This window comes from Hyalella azteca, unplaced genomic scaffold (genome assembly GCF_000764305.2).
Source record: "Hyalella azteca isolate HAZT.00-mixed unplaced genomic scaffold, Hazt_2.0.2 contig2091, whole genome shotgun sequence".
NCBI classification, from domain to species: Eukaryota; Metazoa; Arthropoda; class Malacostraca; order Amphipoda; family Hyalellidae; genus Hyalella; species Hyalella azteca.
In genome coordinates this window covers 1,358-25,108 of record NW_025932378.1, presented here as the reverse complement: position 1 = coordinate 25,108, position 23,751 = coordinate 1,358, and the positions used below count along the sequence as shown (strand labels likewise).

Genomic DNA, 23,751 nt, shown 5'->3' with positions numbered 1-23,751 from the left:
CTGGTCCGTAATTTGCTAGGAACACGACGTTTCCAAACTCCAGGTTCGGGCGCACGACAGCAACAAACAACTGCTTCATCGTTTCTAAATCTAGGAACTCGAAAGAGCATCTGATCAGTCCAAGTCGTTGATTGGCTTTATTAACTTGACCTTCAATATGCTTAGAAAATTTCAACTCATTGTCGATATTAACTCCTAGATCCTTTCCGTTGTCGACTTCGACATCATCACTCTGTCGTTGCAACCGTGTCTTCTCATACTGTAATCTTGCTGTTCATTATTCTTGCCAAGGTGGATAACTTTACATTTGTCAGCGTTAAAACGCAGCTGCGTTTTGAACGATCGGGTTCAGAAGGCCGGATCCCCTGTGGAATCAAGTCACAAAAAGTACAAGAATCAGCAATAGGCCATGGGCCTATTACTTCAGTGCCGACAATTCTATTCTAATCCAAATTAGTGCAGCTTGCTGCGAAAACTTGCTTAGGCAGCAAGTACGGCTGCCAACATGGTAACACAGTATGTTCGATCTCCTCTTCACTAACGACAAAAGAATGGTGGATGATGTTTTGGTTGAGGAGACTTCACTGTCTCATTATCTTTTGTTGATGGTGGACACGACAATTGGAATTAAAATCCAGATAGGTCTTTATCCCGAGAAGGACTGTCAGGACTTCTCACATCGAAAAACGGATTGGAAAAACGTCTCGGACAAATTTACGGTCGGTCTCACGGCCAATCTCCAAATTCAATGACGAAGGAATATCGCCCAAACTAATGAACGCAGCTCGATGGAACTTGTTACACGCATTCATCAGGACCTAACGGTGAAGTTTAGCTCGTAAAATTTTTCCATTTCACCTTTATTAGTAAATTATATGGCAATTCGGGTTGAAATTTGCAATGACCAAGAAATTTCTTTCAAACTACTGAACAGATTTGAACCAAACTTTGAATATACAAGCCTAACCTCCCAATGATAGGTAACGTTTAGCTTGCGAATATTTTGTTATCTTGCCTTCGTTAGGTACACGGATATACAGAGAAACGACCGGCATTTCTGAAGCCGATTTTTAATTTGCATTGACATAGAGTATACAAATATGTATAGCCATATAACTCGCAAACGAAGGCAAATTTGAAAAAATTGTCACGAGTTAAACATCACCGTTGGGAGAAGAACACCGAAGAACTGGCTCCTTTTCAGCTTCAGGACTAGATGTAATTACGGCAGTAATGAAGATCAAGTGTATCGGAGCCATTGAAAGAGCCTCTCACTATAGTCTGGAAAACCCGTTTGACGGATGCACTTATTCCTTTCTGTATCGAAGTGAGACTGGTAACGCCATTCCACAAAGCAGGCCCTGGTAAGAGATTCGATAGTTCCAGACCAGTGGCCTTGACCTCAAAGGTGATCAATATTTTTGCGAAAGGAGTGGACGGAAGGCTTGTCCAGTATATGGAAGAGACTGAACAGAAGTATAATAACAGACAACACGGTTTTCGGCGAAATCGCTCCTGTTTGGCACAGTTATTGGAGAACCTTCACCGCCTTGTGGCCCTACTAAAGGAGAAAGCTGGCATAGACGTGGTATGCTTGAATTTGCTAAGGCTTTTGAGAAAGTCTGCCATGGGGTGGTCTTGAGAAATCAAAAGCTGCTCGGGTGCAAGGAAGCCTGTTATGGTGGATCCATAACTACCTTACTGACAAGGTACAAGCTGTCGAAGTTGGAAACTAGAAATCCAGAGAAGCGAGGATGCTGGGACCCTCGGTGCTTGGACCGATACTCTTTCTCATCAAGATCGCCGACATCGACTCAGAACCTACATATGAATCTATATCGTCATTTGTAGACGATACAACAGTGGTAATAAGAATCACGGACGACCTGGCCTGCGATAGGTTACAGGACGACATCGGCAATCTACGATTAGGCTCTAGTGAATAATATGCAATTCAACAGAACTACTTACGAAGTATTGAGGTACAGAGTTGGCGCAGAAGCGGGGACGCTGCATCGCTACTTGGCATCGGACGGCACAGAAATATAGAAGAAGTAACTTATTATAGATATCGAAGTGTTGACCAGTACCGAAGTCACGCTTGATGACCACATCGAGGAAATAGTTGCAGGAGGCAGACAACGGATTGGGTGGGCCTGGCGGACAGAGAGAAGCGAAGCCAATGAAACACCCGGAACTGTACTCACAAGAGAAGAGAGTTAGATCAAACTGTAGGTTTGGATGAAGAAAACCGGACTTGCTCCCAATTTTGAAAGTAAGACCTATGAAATAGCGACATATCTTTACTGATGAAGAGGGACACTGTTCATGATTGCCCAAGGTAACAACCGAGCTGGGACCATAGTTCACACTCTCCGTGCAGGAGGGATCTCTTACCGTGGCAGTACCTAGGCTGATCAATGCCTTGCTGAAAGAACTGAGAGGAGAAGAGTTCTCCTCAGCGATTTTCAAAAGACGACTGGATGCGTTTTTTTAGCAAGATCCCGGATTGTTCTATGATGGGCCATTACCCTCAGTAAGTAACAAGCAACAGAGTTTTACATAAGCTGGCAGAAACGAGGGTAGATGCACAGTACACGTTCAACGTTATTTTCGGGACCTATAGGGCAGGGCGACCTGCCTATCGACGTCTTGGAGGCAGAGGACGATGAAACATCAGCATGACCGTGGACGAAAATGTCCTGAACTTGTAAGGATAACAAGGACTCGTGGGGGTGATTAGTGCGTGCTGAAAACAAGGACTTGTGTTTGGTAAGCTGTGTGCTGACACTAAGGACTCGTGTGAGGAAGTCATGTGCAGCTACATTTGGTCTCTAACAGCGGTTATGTTACATCTCAGGGCGACAGCGGCGGGCCTCTGATGCAGGAGGATTTCGATCTTCCTGAGGCTCCTCCCGGGAAGTGCGTTCCGCGTGTGGTGACAGGGGGTGTTCAGCTTCGGTCCCGCAGTGTGCGGACAGATGGGTGTCTACACGCGGGTCGCAGCCTACCTCGACTGGATCACCTCAATCGTGGCACCTAATGCGTCTTATTCCCCAGGTGTATAGTGTATTGATCCCTGTTCGTTTGTTTCCCCTGATCCCTGTTTGTTTTCCCTCGCTATTGATCCCTATTTGTTTGGCTCACGGGAGTTTTATTGCTCCAATGGAACACAATTATACCATTCCTCCTCCATGACCAACAAAATTTTCGCTTCTGCTGCTCAATGTTTCCACCTATGATCATTTATAATTCAGCAATATTTGCCTTTTTGCAACTCTTCCCCTTGCACTGAAAATTCTCCTCACGTATGAGCCGTAGAAAGAACTATTATTCGGCAAAGAAGTGCATGCTTTGATTGTAGTCACGTGTAGGAAAATTAGCGTTTGTAGTTAGTAATGCGTTGAGAAGGATGCGTTTTGAATGAGGTCTTGCATTTCTGTACTACCTATTCTTCGGTTGGAAGCACCGCTTTCTCGGCGAAGACAAATGGCCTCACTATAATAACGGAACTGGGATTTTTCTCCATTTCAAATACTAGTAATATTGATTTACTCTAGATTTAAGTTTTATTTGTTCTGTGCCATCGCAAGAAGCAATTCCCGGGATGTTTTGCATTCTTCATTGAACTATTGATATGCATCATTTGAAGATGGTTACCTCGGTAAGAAAGGTTGAGGTCGTTGCTCCAAAGTTTAAATTCGTCGTCGTTGTGAACTCTTCGCGCTTGAAGATGTGAAAATTCGCAAGCCATGGAAAGTGATAAAGCTGGTATGCTCTGGGAAATAAATAATGTAGATAATTCATTTAAGTAATTGTAAGCATTATCATTTCTATGAAAAATACAAAGAAGTGGCTTTTAATTACTTATTTCTCCTTTAAAGCTTTGCACTGTGTATATTGCCTTTAGATCGATTTTTGGGATGTTCCAAGTATCTCAAATAATCTACCCTTAAGTGTTCGAATTTTCAATAAGTAATTTAAACTATTTTCAGTCAAATTACCTCGTACAGTTGCATTTTTGCATTTAATTAGTCTAGCAATCAAACTTCGAATTATTAATAATATCGATATAGAGTATTTCTACCTAAATAACCTGGGAATGGCTGGACATCAAGACTGACATCTGTCCTAACCTCCATCTGAGCTATGGTAGCGAACACACGTATGTATATTGTTGACTGGAGAACTAAATAAGTAGATCTTTGCGTACATACAAGCCGTCCTCGCAGGAGGATCTGTTCACAATCCATACTGTTCGTAAGGATAGTCGATTACGACTAAGTGACAGCTTATTTTTAATGGTCTTTTCGTGTGTGAAATATTTCTTAGGTGATAAACTGTCCGTCGATTCTTAATTATTTTCAAAGTAAAATAAAACATAATCATTAGATAACTATTTTAATGACAACACGATCCGTACATAATGAAGCCTAGGTTCTCGTTGCATCCATGGCAGCGGTGTGCGCAACACTCACGATGCTGGAGAGTAAGATAAATTACATGTTTCGCTCTAACCGAATGCACCAGGCTGTAACGTACATGAATGCGTGGTTATCTGTTATTCACATCAATACGTAAGCAATCATCATGAAGTATCCATTGATGCAATCGATGGACATCAGACACAAGTATTCACCGTACACAGGCCACCAAGAAGTATTACAGGCGTGCAAAATAATTATGATCCAAAATCGTAACAATTTTTACCCAGAATGCTAAAATTTTTTCTAGTGTGGCTATTCGAGCGTACATGAAGAATGAATTCATAGCGCCATGAATAAACAAATTACATTTCAAATACAATTCGGCGCTTTGTGTTCTGATAAATGACATTGTTTAAATAACTAATATTATAATAGCTACAGAACATCAAACTTTATTTACAATTCATCAGTGTACTGATGATTAGAGTCATTACTCTGTTATCTGTTCTTAGTAATAAAAAGATGAAATTATCGTGCACAGCGGACACGAGACTTTCAATTGAAGGGGTTGAACGCTACGCGAGGAGGGGTATAGTTGTATCCACCTGTACTGGTGCCCCCACCACTGCAGGGCTGGGTGATGGTGATCACTGTAGTCTGCACATTGGTGTTGAATACAGTGGAGGTGATGAAAGAAGTCGAAAAGACGGTCCTTGTAACAAATACGGTCTGTCCACTGCCTGGGATCACTTGAGTTGACACGACAGTCCGAGTTACAGTTACAACTCCGTTCCCTCCGCTTACCGTCACGAAAGTTGGTATGACAACCTGGGTGAAGCCAGTGGATGTCGTCACTTGGTTTTGGATGACAACTGATGTGCTCACTTGAGGAACCGTAACAGTTCGCGTGTTGAAATTGTTCACCTGGGTAACAATTGTAGATGTAATGACTCTATTGTCGTACTGCGTGCTAGTAACGAAGCTGGTTTGAATGTTTCCAGAGAAAACTGTGGAGAAGATTGTAGTGAATACAGGTTGTATTACTGTTGACACAACAGTTCGAGTGGCTCCGGGAAGCGTAATCGTTTGAGGAATGAAGTTTGTGCTGAAAATAGTTTGTGTTTGAAAAATCGTCTGTCCAGGAATGCTGACAGTTGAGAAAATAGTACTGAACAATGTGCTGACGACAGTTCGTGTTTGACCAGGTATAATCATAGTTCTGGTAACGAATTGGGAATTAAAAATAGTGCTCACAACTTGTTGTGGGATGACTGTCGTTGAGAACACTGTTGTGACTCCCGTTGAAGGAATTTGAACGGTACGCGTAATAAATCGTGTTTGCAAATCGATCTGAGGCACATCAACAAACTGAGTACTCGTCACGAATGAAATTCCACCTGGTTGAGTAACAAACTGTGTGCGAGTATTAGTGATCGTTATAGTTATAAACTGGGTCTGAATTTGGCCACTGTTGACAACGATTGTTGATATAAGGTTAGAGAAGAATGTTGTTGGTATGAATTGTGTACTGAAAACTGTTTGTGTGATGATCTGACCACCTCCGTTGCTGTAGATGGTGCTGGTCACCACTTGGTTGGAATACTGGGTGGACGTGACAAACGCAGTTGACTGCTGACATGTTCCTGGGCCAGACGTAGGCCGAGGCGGCAAATAGCCATTGTTGATGGATCCCTGCAGCTGCGGGACTCCACCGAACTGCCGGAACTGTCGCTGCGTCAAGGATGCCGAGAAGCACGGAGACGCCAGCGCGAGCCACAGCACGGCCGACAGCATCCTGTGGGCAAGACAAGAACATTAATTTGGTGTGGATGCATTCGTAATAGTATCCGTCACTTGAAACTCACGGGCGTCATATCAACTAAGAAACTAAATTGTTGCTTTATTAACTGCAATAAAACCCTCGCAGGTGATAGCACTATTTGACACTACAAGAAAGACCCATCTAGTGTGAAAAGTTATGAAGTGCCCAGAAATGACGACTAATTGGACAATCCTATCAAATTGTATTTTAAATATTCTCCAGGAGTCAATTTGAACAATATTGTCTATTGACCTAATTTTGGTAAGCGAAAATTACTCTTGTTTAATTACTTTAATACATTACTTTCATTACTACGATCTTTTTTATGCATCTCCACCACGGAACATCTGTCAGTCAGCACATCTATAATTGAGTAGTTTTTGAAACATAGGTGCATCGCAACAAATTTTAGTTATGATTTTGGTGAGAATTTCACTAACACGTATTAACTGAACCAAATTTTTCACGAAGCTAGCACCTCTTGCCTGCAGCTAACTTCCAAACAAAAAAAATCGTCAACATCCAGAATGAGGAAACTGGCTTCATGTACGAAAACGAACGTTGTTCACGAGCGAACTGGCCTTGCGACCGCAAATTATTTAAGTGAGCGCTTGCTCGTCGAAAGAATATGTAATCTCATCCATATTTACGACAATTATTCTCTCTATTTGCATCACAAGCCAGAAAAGACACATTTGCTAATAATAATTTACATTAAAATCCAAATGTGAACGGAATCGAAGGCGGGTTATAATTGTAGCCTCCAGTGGACGGAGGGGTAGTAGAGCAATATCTGGGCGGCACGGTTCTTGTGATGGTCGCAATCATATTCCTGTTGATGGTCTGAACAATGACTTGCGAAGTAACTTGCGTTGAAACTAGAGTTGAATAAATCGTTTGTCCTCCTCCTTGAATTTGAGTAACAGACGTGATTGTCACCGTTCGAGTATCCAGTCCACCTGATATTGTGATGAAACTTGTCTGGAAGACGGTGTTGGTCTGAATGAACGGTATGGTCTGATAAATGATTTGGGTTCTCGTAATAACTTGTGGAATGAAAACTGTTGACACAACTTCTTGGTTCACGAAACTAGTTGACACAACTGTCTGAGTTATGAAGTTCGTCAGAGTGGTGAATAGGGTCTGCGTTACAAATTGGTTTTCAAACCTCGTGGTAACGAGAGTTGTAGGAATTAACTGCTGATTCGTTTGTACAATGGTACTAGTAACATCAGGGCCTGGTATTGTAATCGTTTGCCCTTGTTGGATGAAACTGGTTGCAGTGACAACCTGCGTTTGGAGTCCCCCTCCCACAGTTTGAACTTGGGTGTCGAAGCGCGTCATAAAAACAGTGCGTATCTCATCGCCTCCTGGGATGGTTATAATCTGAGTTTGCGTCACGGTTCTCGTGATGTACTCCACAATTTGTGTATTGATTGTTTGTAACTGTGTTTGAGTTATCAAAATTGGAATGATTTGGGTGCTCGTTTGCGTCTCCGTTACAAAGCTGATTTGAGGGATGATCCTGGTGCTCGTTACAAATATTGTCTGAATTTGATTTCCTCCCGGGATGGTTTGCTGCACTACTGTATCGATCACTTGCTGGGTTGTTTGTTGAACAAAGTTTGTTTGAAAATTCGTGCTAGTTATTAGCTGAGTATTAAACACTGTCGTGGGAACAAATTGTGAGTTGAAGATTGTAGTGGTGATGACTTGAGTGCCACCACCTTGGTAGAAGGTTGTGAATATCGTTGACGTTTGGTAGATTGTTGTGTAAATAACAGATGTCTGTGGCCGAACAGGACAAGTCCCAGGGACGTTAGTTGGTGGGCCATAAGTACTACTGGGAGGCCTCACTGTGGGAGGGCCATATCCCCCTGGTGGTGGGGGCGGGATAGGAGGCCCTATAGGAGGTACTCCATACCCTCCTGGAGGGGAGGTTGGGGCTGGAGGTCTTACAGGGGGAGGTCCATACCCTCGTGGTGGGGTCACAGGCCCTGTCGGGTACCCTCCTGAACCTCCAATAGATCCTCCTCCAAATCCACCTCCGAATACGCTTCCAAATCCACTTCCAAATCCATTGAACTGAGGACCAGCTGCAGTCAAGATGCCCGCAGCTGCCACTAGAGCCACCACCAGAAGTTGCATCCTGGAAAGAGAAATCACTTCGATTAGAGTGGCCATGATTGGAACCCTTGACCTCGGTACGCTCACGGGGCAATAAAGTCCAATCACGCGCAACACTCATCGATAGTGTGACTTCTCTTTGAGGATTGGGCTTCATTATCAGGACTTTATCGCCCACTTGAGCGAAGAGCTTCAAAACTGAATGTTGGATTGTGAATTCAATTTATAAATAGCGTTGACACCGAATGAATCGCTTAAAAATTAGTCGGAAAATAATGTGCCAAATAAATTATTTAGCGTTTGACTTGATGGAATGAATTTCGTACGTATAGTATAAAGAATGGACAAGGTTTGGATATACTTTTTGGACGAGCAGCGCACTAATGAAAAACTAATTTTTCATTGGCTGCTTATTTCTCCTATCGGCCTAATTCAATGCTATCTAATTATTGTAATAATTCCTAATACCGTTTCACAATATTACTACAAGAATAAGACCAACAACCGCAGACATCATGCATATACACAAAACTGTCCTATATTGTGAAAATAAATCAACTTTATTGACTTTTTGGGCAATGATCCACTCAGATCTGTCAATGCAGCACAGTTGCCTTGCATGCACCATGAGCCGTATGCATTGTATACATCCCATGCATTACATGCATTGTATACATCCCATGCATCACATACATCACGCACATCACATGCATCACATACATCACGCACATCACATGCATTACATACATCACGCACATCACATGCATTACATACATCACGCACATCACATGCATTACATACATCACGCACATCACATGCATTTCATACATCACGCACATCACATGCATGATGCACCACGTACAGATCTTGCTCGTCGCTCTCGCTTTCCGTAGATGCGGAGAGCTGCGCGATGCAATCACGGCACAGCGGCCGTCATGTGCGACCGTAAGCCATGAGTGACGCCCGTTGACATTTAAGTGTCTGCTTGTTGTTACAGTTATTGAATTCAAGCCACTTTCACTACTATACGTTGCATCAAGTATTTTCCCTATGATCATCACGCTAAAGAATAACTTTGCTGTAACTACTTACATTATTCAATCCGATTACAATGCGTGAAGCTTACATGCTGAAAGTTTCCGATTCCAAAAAAATTACATTGTGAATTTCAAATATTAAATTATTCGTTGAAAGAGTAATCTTGAATTTGAGTCAGTTGATCGTTATTGTAACACGTGAGCACACTGTTATAGAAATGGATTCCGTCTAGCAAATCGTGTACGCTCCATTTTATAAATTCTCTACACTACCAAAATTTCCAATAAATTTTTCAAGTTATTTGGCATTTATATTTGTGAAGGAAACTCCAGAACATGAATTTTTAGTCTGCTTGGAGGGCCAACGGTCCTGGAACTGTTGAAATGTGTCTCAATTTACTTATGAGCTGATAAGTGAAAGTGTCTCGTTTATTTAGGACAACGTTAAGGGAAATATGCGCTTGAAGCTTCGGGAGCTTCACGAGCGGCTGACCGCAAGGTGAAGTCTTGAGCTGCGCACGCAACAACCTGCACGCGAGCCCACAGCGCGCATGCGCTGCCAGCGAACGGATAAGCAATAATGACGCCAGACGCATGACTCCCACTGACGCAACATGAAGCTCTTCTTATTTATGTTGCTGTGATGACCAACAAACACCATATCACGAGATGTCAAATTTGTGAAGACACGAAAATAAAGAGTTATATTGTGGCTTGAAATTAATAATCCAGCATCTCTGAAAAAACTTTTTGTATCAAAACGGCGTTTTGCGCGGTAATTACAGCGTGGCATCGATGACCATTTCTTGACTGACTGCGAAGGACAGCAGATGAGTTACGGCGGCCACTAGTGGCATCGATGGTCATTTTTTAACTAACTGTGAAGAAGAGTAGATGAGTTACGACGGCCACCAGTGGCTTCAATGGCCATCTCCACCACTGACTGCGAAGGACAGAAGATGAGTAATGGCCGCCACCTGCGTGAGTCTGATCATGGTTCAGCAGGCACGCAGTCAGGATGCGCAGTCCTTATCATTTCACGTGAAGTTCATTTCAACATCGATGCAATTGAGGCAACTTCTGGCAATAAATCACCGTCTTTGATGATAGTTGGAATAAATTCCTCCGATATAAACGCTGGACCAAGGCGAGATTTCTTTGACATCTCTCGTATAAGCTTCTTTAGACGAATTTATTGCATGTCGAATAAAACATATTCCCTGAACAGACACGCGTCCGTTGGGAAAAGCAACAATTGCAAACCATGAACTCACAACCCGATGACAGTGTAGCGGTATGGAGAAATTATGGTGTCATTCAAGAAGTTTTCTGAGTGATTCTCTGTCCTTAAGTAATTATAGGAGTATTTCAGTACGTGTCGTGGTTGTTACAGATGGTTAATATTAATGCTCACCATTTTCGGAATTAATCTTAATTCTATTCTATAATTCTTAATTCTTATAATTATTCCTAATTCTATTCTATTCTTCTATTTTATATTAGAATTAATTCCTCATTCGTTTCGCAAGTAAATTGTTATTGTAAAATGACGTACTTGTAGTTTCCAATGAGCAAGGAAAATAATATGGAACATTTCTACGTCAGATTCACTTGCTCAGTTATGAAATTTTTTCCGAAAGTTTGAACTATGTTGTTCGCCTTAGCATTGTGCTCTGCCACCATGCTTGTGCAATTTTTCTGATAAAATTACACTTACTCATCTTATATTACAGCACAAATTCTAGTGTAAAGTTTTTTCTAGATTAAATTGTGATTTCTTACACTTCAATAGAACTCAGTAAATATTCATACCGAACATTTGCTTCTAATTTCAAGTCTAACTGAGTTAGATCTGGGACCAAAACCTCGGACGTCAGACGTGCTGCATTCCTGATAACGTGTAGAATTTTTTATTCTGAACAACTTAGTTCGAGCCGGAAAAGAACATTTTTCTACAAATACCGAATTTAACCTTTTCCCGCATTTATCGCCCGATCTAGTGTATACATGCAGACGCTCAATAATAACAATACAGCTAATCTATGCAGTATCGTACTTGCAACAGCACGGTCATGGTTCTTATCTTTAGCCACGACTTTCACCCGTCAACAAGTCATTATAGTTTGCATTGTGCGGACTGAACCGAATTTCGTGTCCGTTGGCAGACAGCGTCGTCGTAATGAGTGTCAGCACAACTTATCATCAAGCAAAGGACCGTCCCGTCCACACTCTATAGACCACCGCGTCAGCATGCACACTCTGTGCAACTTATGTAAGCTGTGTGCTGAAAATGCATTTTTCCATCAATAAATAATTCGTAGCGCCAACTAGATGAAATTTTTAGCGATAAAATGTATATAGGTCAGAATGATCGTTAAATGAATAAGTACCGTCAATTAAATGAATGCATTGTAATTTTGGAAGCTGATAGCACATGCCCAAACATCGAGGTACGCTGACCTCGTTGTGCCAGCCAAGTGATTTATCATATTGGATTTCATTTAATCAAATAAGATCCTGTGGACGGGGCGCTGAGAAAGAAAGATTGGCTAACACCTCGCAATAATCAGTAAATAATCCTGACCGTAATCCCCATTACGACCACAATCATTACCGCCTTCGTCACTAGCATCATCATCATCACCGGTGCTGGACGGCCAAAGTTGGACAATAGAATTTTTTGGACGACCTCAACTTCCGCCGCCTCCTGCGCTACCCTCAACGAGTCCAGGCCTCACCTCATTCCAAGCTTCACCTCATTCCAAGCGAGTCCATCTCTGCGCCTGACCTCGTTCCAAGCGTGTCCATATCTGCGCCTGACCTCGTTCGGAACGCGTCCTTCTTTGCGCACGACTAATTCTGAACGCGAATTTTCCTAAGCGTGACCACAATCCAAGCATGCACGTCCTTGCCTTCAACTGATGCCATTCCAAGCTCGTCCGTTTCCACGTAATATCATGCGCGTGACTTCTTTCCATGCAGAGTCTTTTCTTGGCGGCGTTCTGGCGCTTTCTCGTCTGTCGGAAGCCAAAATCCAAACACGTCTGTTTGTGCACACTGTTGCATTCCAATAAGCCATTTCCTTCTCATAAATGAAACTAAGCATTTCCTTTAATTCAAGTGCTTCTTTTTCTCTTTGAGGCCTCCAATATAAGCTCGTATTCTTATGAACATTACTTCGCTTCAAGCACATTTTCACTTGCGACTTCATTCTAAATCCGTCTTTTCCTTGCTTCCTGCTGATACATCTTTAATTGTGTTCAGATCAGCCTAAGACGATAATGCTGTCACAGCGTCTGAGAAACACGTTTCTGGATTCTTGGAGTCAACGTTAACGATCATATTCTTGCAATAGTTAATAAATAATAATAGCTACAGATTAGCCATTGCAATATTAAACACCGTTATACGATACATTATAATTTCGTTCCGATGTCTCTGAGCTTCTCTGGAAGAGCCTCGATTTCAGCTGGAAACGATTCATCAGGATCAACTATTTTTCTATTCATTAATTTTAATTAATAAGTAATTGTGCATCATCATCACAGAAACTGCTTATTTAACTTTGTTTCACAAAAAATATTATTTATTATTAGAAAACTGCTATCCCGAGAAGAAGTTTCGCGCCTCCACGATTACCAAAGATGCTTGTTTTTCCACTGAACCAAGTCCGCAAATCATGAACGAGCGAAGAGAGGCGTGCTGAGGTGCACAAAGGAAATGGAGAAAAATTCAATTTAAATAGCAAGAGCATGCAGCAGGTCACCACCAACAATAATCAAAAATAATGATATAAGTAGAGAAATTATATGTAAATTATTTGGGTCCAATAAATAATAATAATTTCAGGAAATGAAAGTAAAATTACATGCCACCCATCAATTGAAGGCTATATTCGTGACATGGAGGAGTGATACAGATGATGCATGTGTATACAAATCTTATTCATATGCAAATTCCTAATTTCAAAGAATTATATTTAATCATTCTTTGTAATTTAAAAACTTAATTAATTAGGTTAAGCAAAAAAATGAAGTCAGAAGTTTATAACACAATAACATGGGATCCCTCGATCAACATATAGTTTTTTGCTACCAAAATTTACTGTTTCAAAAATATTTATTGAGAGTCCCACGTGTTATTGCCCCAAATGGAATAAGAAAATATCAAAATAAAAAACACTCTGGTGTAATAACTAAGATGAATTTAGATCTCGACCTTCGTTTGGTCTCACAGGATTACGGTGCTTCTCCCTCTAATCTGCAATAAGTGCGTAAATTAAAAACGTTCAGAAGTGAAACGTTAACCCTGAGTGAGCGTTAAAGTTCGAAAACCTCGACTGAGGTCATCGGGACGAGGAGTAACGCTCAATACGCCCAAAAAAGTCTAAAGTCGCACTGCAAAAAATATTTTATAGCTCGTATCTCCATCAGCCAATCACTGACGGTGTGTCAAGATTCCCGGTTTGTCAGTGAAAAAAACACCGACGAGAAATCGGCCGCTACATGTACATGACAGCTACGTGAACTTAGGCCGCTACGTGCACTTGAGCAAGTTCAGTGAATAAGACGGTCCGTGGAGTGCGTCAGTAAGGCTCACTATGTTCTGCTCATTAAAGTATGGAGATCGTTGACAGATTACAGGAGAGTTCGCCCATTGTATTCAACCTTCGCTCATAAGGCGGAGTTTTTCGTAAATAATTACCATGTCGTTAAGGCCATAATTCAACCGGAATTTTTAGTATAATAATAATATATAATAGCGGTTTCAGCGTTTATTAGGCCGTAGGCCTGTCGCCGATTCTTAACATCGCAGAACATTCACAGCTCGCTGCGGTCTCGAACTCGCAACTCACTACTACAATTCTGCTGTGCTTAACCGCCCGGCCTCCTTGCCGATTCTGACCAGAAATTGGCGCGCAGAGCTGGGATCGAACCCGCGCCTCTCTGCTCCAATCTTGGTACTCTGAACTGTAACCACTGGGCCACCCTGCCACATATAAATATACCACATATTTTGGTGAATTAATGCCTTTTATTACTAACTTAACGTATGCTCAACTTAACGTAGATCAAACTTTTGATAATTAGAATAAATTTGGTCAAGACTCGGACTAAATATGTATAGATTCGATATTATTCAGCGCAGTTACAAGCACATCTATTACATTTTCGTCGTGTTGTTGGAATTCAAGACAAATTATCTATTTAGTCTCGGTAACTAAATTGCCTCGGAAAGCTGGCCCGATGCTCAAATTTGATGCGGAGTGGCTCATCCATATTTCAAATATACAAGGATTATATAAGTATATAATATACATTAGTTCCATACCTGTAAAGCTACTAAAATTTCAACTCAATTTTGGTTGCCTTTGCCTAGCGCCTAGCGAGCGGAGCTATAAGCGCGAGCCGCTGCAGGAGGTGGCCATTACAATCCATGATTCTGGTCATCAGCAACGCATTTCCGTCTGTTACACGAGCCTTTGTTTCTCGTCACGAAGAATCTACTGCGTGATTAAAGACGTGTTCATAGACTGCGTGAATGAATATGCATTTTACTTACTGATTTTACTGATTAGTGTAGTTTTATATCTACCTGCTAATCTGTTTAAGGTCGAGTGAATATAACCTTAACACTGTTGGTACGTATGCTCTATGCATGCACAGCTTAATTTGACTGAAGAACGCTCGTCACTGACTTATTGGCTCTCAATTAAAGTTAAATATAAAAACAACGCAAATTTACATATTACATGAATTGGTTCTGCTCTGAAAATCAACGATCAAAGCCTGTAATAAACATTGTCTGCATAAAAGCTCCAATAGATGCTCACTAAAGACACAATAGTAATGAGCACAAACTTGCTATCATATTTATTTATTTTGCTGATTTAAATTTATGTTAATTAAGAGTTCCGAATCTGTACGAGTCAAGTGATTCTGGTAATGCAGGGAAAACTGGTAGCAACTTAGGCTTAGTACAGTAAGCGAGGTGCGACTTTACTAGTGCATTAAAATTCGATTCTAATTATTCATCCAGATCAAAAAACTTTAGCGTGTCAAACTTTTATAGATTTGGTAGACAATGAAGCTCAGAAATAAAAGCTATGCCCTGCGGTCGCCTACTAAGAATCGGCGACAGGCCACATCAGGCCTACTCTTCAGTGCCGACATCGCTATGTTACGTTATGTTATGTTATGTTATGTTATGTTATGTTATGTTATGTTATGTTATGTTATGATATGTTATGTTATGTTATGTTAACATCTTGATTTCTACGCATGCGCGTATCAATGACTCGTCTCACTGTACAGAATTGCACTCGCCTCTAGTGCGTTACATATGCTGTGCCGTATTTAGCGTGAGATAAGGATTATGTCGTATTCAGCTGTGCCGTATTTAGCGTCAGAAAAGGATTATGTCGTATGTAGCTGTGCCGTATTTAGCGTGAGATAAGGATTATGTCGTATTTAGCTGTGCCGTATTTAGCTTGAGATTAGGATTATGTCGTATTTAGCTGTGCCGTATTTAGCGTGAGATAAGGATTATGTCGTATTTAGCTGCGCCGTATTTAGCGTGAGATAAGGACAGCCCCGGAGATTATGAATTGCGTCAGAGAGACACCGCGTCGCGTGCGTGCGCTCGCTCTTGCATTGCAGCGTCACTGACATCCTCCTGATGGCCACACTGAGGGAGTATCGCAGTAGGAAGTTCCTTCGTGTTCCAAACCCAACAATTATTTCTAAACCATCACTGACTAGTGACCAACATGCTTGTACTTTTACGATACTAGATCATTTATTGGGGCATATTGGCACAAATATTTTCTGTATCAGAAAACAATTATGAGCTGTGAGGAAAGTTGAATGGTTCTAGACCCAAAAAAAAATTCAGCCGGAAAGTTTGCAATCTTTTGTGACTATCTATCTTGATAAATGAGCACAATCAATACTCTCATGTGAAAATAGTATTCTAATCAAATTTAAAATTTAAATTCCTCTCACCGTTATAATCCCATCATCTTGATTGTTTCACGACTTTGATCTATATCAATTCAGGAGCGACCGATACAATTATTTATATCAATATTTGCGGTAGAGTTCACATAAAATATTAAGCTTTTCTGAAGAAGTCATTCAAAGAGCTCTATAACATTCAACGAACAAATATTGCAAAAAAATCATATTACTTGTACCTCAGCTTCATAAAATAACAGAGCAAATAAACAAGCGTAAAACCTCGACATGGTACTTAAACAATCAAATTGCTGTTTGCTCTGAAAATAAATAACTCAAATTACTTTTTGTATGGTATTGTGTTAAAATTATTCTCTGAGCTCAATAAGCGAATCCTGCCAGGATCGTCCGCCTCAGGGCATACTGTAACCAGCACATTCAGACGGCAACACCGAAGACTTTACTTATTCATCTAAGTCGCCTCGCTCCTGCCGATGACAACTTTTTATCCAACTTATGATTATTCTCACAATTTCATTCTAAATATACTCAAAACTAATAAGAATCCCAAAAATGGAGATCTTATTAAGTATAGACCTTTACAGCTTCGAATGTGTCACTCACATGACTTCTATGTTTGAGACTTCCAAAGTCTGCCTACTGCTATCTGCATTTGCTCGCTGTCATCTTGCCATGGAGAACAATTTGCTATGAGCAGGTAAATTGTACGGAACTCGGTAGTTTTTTTCATGACAAAACTTAAGGTCGTAGTTAATAAATTACAGATTATTTCTTATCTTTGCTTATTAGGATAAGCGCAGATTGCTGGGCAAAGAAAATTGGGCTCAATTTTATAGACCAATATATGATAATTTTGTATGTGCTTAGAAAGTCTTTGCAATTCAAGTACATGAATAAAAAAGTCACATTACCTCTAGCCAGAAATTACCTATGTTTAGATGTAAACTGAGATGCATATTATAACTTGGATTTTTTGGATATTCGCCATTTCCTGGTTTAATATTGCGTGTGAATTCATTTTGCGAACGAGTGAAAGACCAGAGATCTCAAACAACACCAAGATGTTTTGCACACGCAATCAGTGTAATTAAATTGGATTGATTTCATCAGCATAATATTTTTTTGCAAAATTTTACCGGCTGAACATCTTGGCGAAGTTCGACACCCCTGACGAAGGATAATGTGTTCAGCAGACGCACCTGGCGTGGTCGGGTAGCTGTCTGCGTGTGTCACTGCGGCGAGCACTACAGTAGAGAAATAAGGTCTTTAGCGATACACGTGCACGCTCGTTCAACGCTTCACACTCTGTGAGCTGCTTCATACACAGCACGCACGCTTTATACGCCATGACATCGTGAACATCCCCATCGTTGGTCGCTGTTCATGGAAGTGCATCTTTTTAACGTGCTTCGTACGAAGATAAAATTCTTCTTCGATGAACCTTTCTGAATGCATACGGAGCAATTTTTCATCACTAACGATCGAGACAACAAATTGTGAGTAAAATCCAGTCAGGTTAAACATGTTCCAGGTTGAAGTATTTCTTTGGCATATTCATCTATTCTCGCATATCATCACAAGTTGTTTTAAATAATGAACACTGTAAGCCCCTTAGCTGAACAGGGCCTACCTTTAAAACAATATTACAATCACGGTTAGAAGGTTAGTGGTTACGATGAGCTAATGCTATTCTGAAACCGCAACTGGAACGCAGCAGTTAACCGTGAAGCTTGCAAGCTGAGCGACTCGCTCATCAGCAAGCTTGCTTGAATAATATAATTAGCAAAGGTGGTTTCTGGTTTGCTATTATAATGACTTATGACGGCTGATTAAAAGAATTGCACAAATTAATAATTAAGCCTCAAATATTAGAAATGCTCGCAATCCAGCTGTCGTGGCAACCTAGCTTAATGTTAAATCCAAATCCTAATTAGTTTTTGATTTGAATAATCTCCAATGATGACATTTGGTTAAATTAAGCAGCAGTAGAAACCGAGTCGAGAACTGCACGCCAGTGCAGTGAGGAAGAAGCAAGCAAGATGAAATAAATGATAATCTAAACTAACTAAGTTTTATTAAAATTTGACTCCACGTCCACCAAAACATGCTTCGTGGCTGTGCCCTAGCTGTGGGACATACTTGTCGCAGCATCAACGTAACAATAATGAAAAGCTAGCGAGTTTTCTGCACGGAAATATTCTTCAGTGGCATGTGCGCTGTTCATATCCACGAGCAGATGCAGCCCTCATGCAGTTGCGGGAAGTTGGGATAATGACATTTACAAAGTATCTATTAGTAACTAACATTCATTAAATACATAATATGGCCGAAAATTTTAGTTATGTCTAGAAATTTTCCAGTTGTTACAATTAACGGCTACGGGAGCCTTTTTTCCTCGGCTCAGGTTTATCTTGAAATATGCTTTTAAATATGAAGAATATCTAACCCACAACTTGTTGGAATTTGATAAACCCTGGACAGTTTCCATGATGAACAAGTTCATTCAAATCACCGATCAGCGACGTAAATTTGTGCTCCACAAAAACAAGAATATAGCTTCGTTTCAGTCGATTTAATTATTCGACAAATTCGGGCCTGTAGGCCTCGGAACTCATGAATATATCTCTTAGAAAAGTAAAGGATCATGTTGTCCAAATATTGACACACTCTCCTACCCAAAGCCTCACTCATTACTCTGAGTATAGTTACAGTGGAAGCTTCGGCCTTCAGTTGCCTCATTTATAAGGATAATAAATTGAATATGAGGACCAATCGCAGGCCATCTAAACTGCAATTCATGGTTCTTCGTGACGCGCTGAAGAGGCTGTCATAGCTGTCATAATCAGCATGGAGTTGGGGGATTAGCCGATCTGTGAACAGCATAAATCATTGTTAAGGTAATTGGGAGGCCTCGTGGGAACCATGGTTGTCATATAACTCACTTTCCAATTCCCGAAGCTTTAGTTAGCGGAGCGTCCTCCCATTACGTTGTGCAATCGCAGTCACTGCGTGTAAACGCTAGAGGACATATTCGCAGTCATGACTAGTTCTTTAATGAGCCTTTATGTTATGACATTTTTGACCCCGAACTGTTCTGCAAGCAAAACTATTTGAAGAGATATCGAAATGATGTATTTGAATTTATATGTACTCAAATATAGCTACACTCCTGAAATAGATATCCATCACTTGAGTAATAAATAAGCAGTTGAGTTTCTTTACCGAAATAAATCCTTCACCATTATTGTTTTTAACCATGAGTTTGCATAATTAATCCCATTCCGGTCAAGTCCGGGAAACTTCAGTAAATTCTTTTGCTCTTAAAAATTTTTCCGTCCACTCTAAGCCAGAAGCTGCGGAAATTTTTACTCGATTTTTGAATTTGTACAGGGTGTCCATAAAGTCTGGACACATAGTAGGATAGTTGAATATTTTGGTATATAATTAAAATTAAGTTTCATTTTTCAAAATTTATTTTATTCGAATAATATCTTCAATATGGGCGCAATCATTATTTTGTCAAAGCCAAATTTGATCAGTGGATGCAAAACTATATATAAATAATTTTGATTACTATTTGAAATATATTAAACTTTACTATGTGTCCAGACTTCACGGACACCATGTATTTGACGGTTTTCATCCATTTCAATCATTTCTTTTTCCTGAGGTGTTTTTCTTGCACTTATATGAGGACTGCTCCGTATTCTCCTCTTGGAGAAGTGGATTCTTCAAATTAACTTTAAAAGCTTAGATAGTAATTTGCTAACGAGCTTTATGGAGAGGGATTCCAGTTCCGGTAATTTATATGAATTAATAAGCAGCTTCGGCCGGAAAAATCGGAAGGTCAAGAACGTTGAAGGCTGAATCTCTAACAGTGCATCAAGTTTTGTTCGCCATTGTGCGGATGTGCACCAGTCAGTTACATGGCAGGATGACCTCACTTCGTACGGTACAGTAGGTTCATCACGAAACAACTCTTAATGCAAGCGCTTGTGCATGGAACACTTGTGCATCACCGGCAAACTTGTGAAGTTCATCGGAGACGACCACACACGCAACTGATGAGCAATCAAACTGATGCAGAACCGTTGAAGTTTGCAACGCAACAGCACAAGTCAGCAGATTTTGTGTCCCTCAGTTTTACCACGTAACAGCACAAGTCATCAGATTTTGTGTCCCTCAGTTTACGACGTAACAGCACATGTCAGCAGATTTTGTGTCCCTCAGTTTTACCACGTAACAGCACAAGTCATCAGATTTTGTGTCCCTCAGTTTACGACGTAACAGCACATGTCAGCAGATTTTGTGTCCCCCAGTTTTACCACGTAACAGCTTTTGTACTTTTTACTTGCCGTTGTTGGCAACTATGTTAACGTAAGCTGGAAGTTAAATTTAATATTAGTTAATTAGTTAATTCAGGGACCCTTCAGGTCCCTGAAGGGTTACTAGAATTTGAAACAAGAACCAACACCAGGGGCCACGGCTATAAGCTAAAAAAACTGCGCTGCAACTTCTCCACGCGACAAAATTTCTTCTCGCTTCGAATCACCGACATGTGGAACAGCCTCCCCAATGACATCGTTGGCGCTCCAGCCTCCAAGTATGAACGCGTTCAAGAACAGACTAGATAAAGCTAAGGAAAAATATATGTTCAGATTTGAAATGCCTAGCTCCTTTTCGAACCCGGTGGAAGTCTAGTAGCTATTTCAAACTATCGTCAGTCATGAAAAGATCCGGTCAAATGACACGAGTTTAGATCTATGAACAAGGCACGAAAAGGAAAAGAATCGGCGACAGGCCACATCAGGCCTACACTTCAGCGCCGACATCACTATGTTATGTTATGTTTATGTTAATATGGCGAGAATGACATACATGAAATGTACACTATGCAGGGACTGGAATCCCATGTTTTAAGCTTAATTAATAACGTTATAGCTGAGCGTTGTTACCTCGTTGACTATTCGATGACACGAGATTACTGATGGCATGACAGGAAAGATTTATGTCAACATGGTCGATAGCGCAGTATTATTTCATTTGTTACTTGCACAAGGTGGTGTGGCAGGCAAGAAGGAGGGACTATTACTGACGTTTCCTCGCTTATGCAGTCATTTACCAACGCTTGGTTGGGCTTTGGTTACTATTATAGGTAGTGCCAATGGCTGCAGTTGAGCTTCAAATTACGATACCCGAAATCGTGAGATTAGAGATTAGGTTTACAGGACAATATCTTAAAGTTGCCTAAATGCTTCGAATCAAAAGAGACATAGAAAGCAAGTCGGCACTCGGCAGCAAGGCTTGGTTAGGCGGTAGCGGAGAACAAATTAGTCTCTCTTAAAACGTTTCTCTAAGATTGAGTCAAAGAAAACGGAACAGTATCTTTGATTTGTCGCTGTATATCATACAAATAGAGGACAACCACGAAGGTGAGGCAAACAGCCCAAAAAATATCAAATCAGCGCAATAAGTTTATGCAACAAGTAATTTCATTTCAAGGCAATTTCCTTTAGACGAAGTCATCCTAAAAAATAGCTATGAACTATGATAATAGGCTATTAGCAGGTGCTCACAGTAATGGCTACCAAACGATGTCTAGGCGCGACATTTCTCGCAGTAACAACTCCAATCTTCACTCAATAACATAAACTTGGTATTATAAATTCTGGAATCATACACAGTAAAGACAATAGGCGATAGAGGAACACATACAGTAGATACAGTAGGCTTAATAAACTATAGTAACATATTATAAGGTTGTCCAAAGGCAACTGTCAAGTTTCCCTCAGCATTCACTATAGAAGAATAAGTTGACGATACAAATGAATTAATTCAATGAATTCTTCTGAAGTGTCTTTGAATGCAAGGTTCACAAAATCCAGTTTAATTCAATGATCAAAGGCATCGTGCGTTATTATGCCAACGTTCACCAAGAAACAATCTGAAGCAAATCATCTCCCAGCCTGAGGCTGAAATGTCAACAAAAAACACTTGAGCTCCTAGACTCGCTGTCGCACATTCCAACAAAATTTAATTCATAATGATCAACATGAAGAAACCTAGAAAATCTGGCGGATAACTTTTTTATCGAAGCCTACATTTACCTATGACAAAAGCAGGCAACTATGAAGTAAACTTAACAACGAAAGTACCGGATTATACTTTTTACATCGGTACTTATTGGCCATCACCGGCTAATCGGCTCAGACTATATTATCCTTGACTAAATGCGTCGTCGCATGGGCGACATTCAAAATTAGGTTATATTTTGCATTGAATTTGAGCTGAATGAGTGTAGTACTGACGATTGTGTGCGCCACCGTATCGCCATCACTGAATACACAAAAATTCCCGAGCCGTAACTATACTATTAGCAGCGAACGCTATATTCCCACGCCATTTGTGTCGATGAAGTGACAGTAACGCGGGAAAAATTTCACGAAGTTTAAGCAACTTTACTTTAATGTTTTTTTATACGCTTTCATAAACTGGCGCTGAAACGCATAGGCTGAACTTAATTATCGGTTACAAATGACGACGTTGCCTTTGCCTTATCATCGTGCAGCGAACCTCCTGTCTCGTCATATTCCTCCTGCGCGTATATAGTCCATTCATAGCTACTCCCTGGCTCTCCCGCAGATTAGGTCCTAACCCCTGCTATCATTAGTCCATTATACATACGTTCATTAGAAAATATTTCTATTTATAAAATTGTAAGCCATTCTTTCTTGAAGTTTCCTGCTTTACTTGTATAATAGTTCACACGTTTTTCGTACACTCTAAATTTTCCTAAGCTCCAATTCTTCTTTATTAATGAATACCATCTCACGCATTACTGTAAGACCACGACGAGCTCAATTATCATGAACTCGCCGGCATGGTCTCCCAAAAATAAACAGTCACTAACGCAACTGCAGTCCATCAACTAATAACTTACGAGATATTTGAGGTCCATATTAAATTGATGATTAGGTTTCCGTTACCAAATGAATATGCTCATAGTCTGTGTTAGTATCGTAAAATTTCGATTTTTCTTAAAAAGTTCTTAACGAAAATTTCATTGCTTTGTCGGAATTACATTCAAATTGATAAAAAATAGGACATTTCTACATTCATCACCCAAGACAACATAACAATTTTTTATGGGTAGCTATCATATTACAAACTGCATAGATGGCACTAACTATCCAACCTTTTCCTCTCTGCGCCAATTGTTTTTAAATAACATAACATAACATAGTGATGTCGGCGCTTAAGTGTAGGCCTGATGTGGCCTGTCGCCGATTCTTTTCCTTTTCGTGCCTTGTTCATAGATCTAAACTCGTGTCATTTGACCGGATCTTTTCATGACTGACGAT

General features: G+C 40.5%; 1 protein-coding gene across 2 annotated transcripts; it reads right to left on the bottom strand.

Annotated features, from left to right (window-relative positions):
* Positions 1–4,387: 4,387 nt before the first annotated feature.
* On the bottom strand, positions 4,388–17,684 carry LOC108669347. 2 transcript variants are annotated; one of them, XM_018156656.2, is made up of 2 exons: positions 17,590–17,684; positions 4,388–6,222 (listed from the first exon to the last, which is right to left on the bottom strand). In XM_018156656.2, exon 2 carries the CDS (start codon positions 6,219–6,221, stop codon positions 4,983–4,985), a length of 1,239 nt encoding a protein of 412 aa, XP_018012145.1. In that variant the 5' UTR covers position 6,222; positions 17,590–17,684; the 3' UTR covers positions 4,388–4,982. The 2 variants fall into 2 exon arrangements, with proteins under 2 accessions (XP_018012145.1, XP_047740977.1); XM_047885021.1 differs by lacking the exon at positions 17,590–17,684 and adding an exon at positions 6,963–7,026.
* Between the last annotated feature and the right edge of the window lie 6,067 nt (positions 17,685–23,751).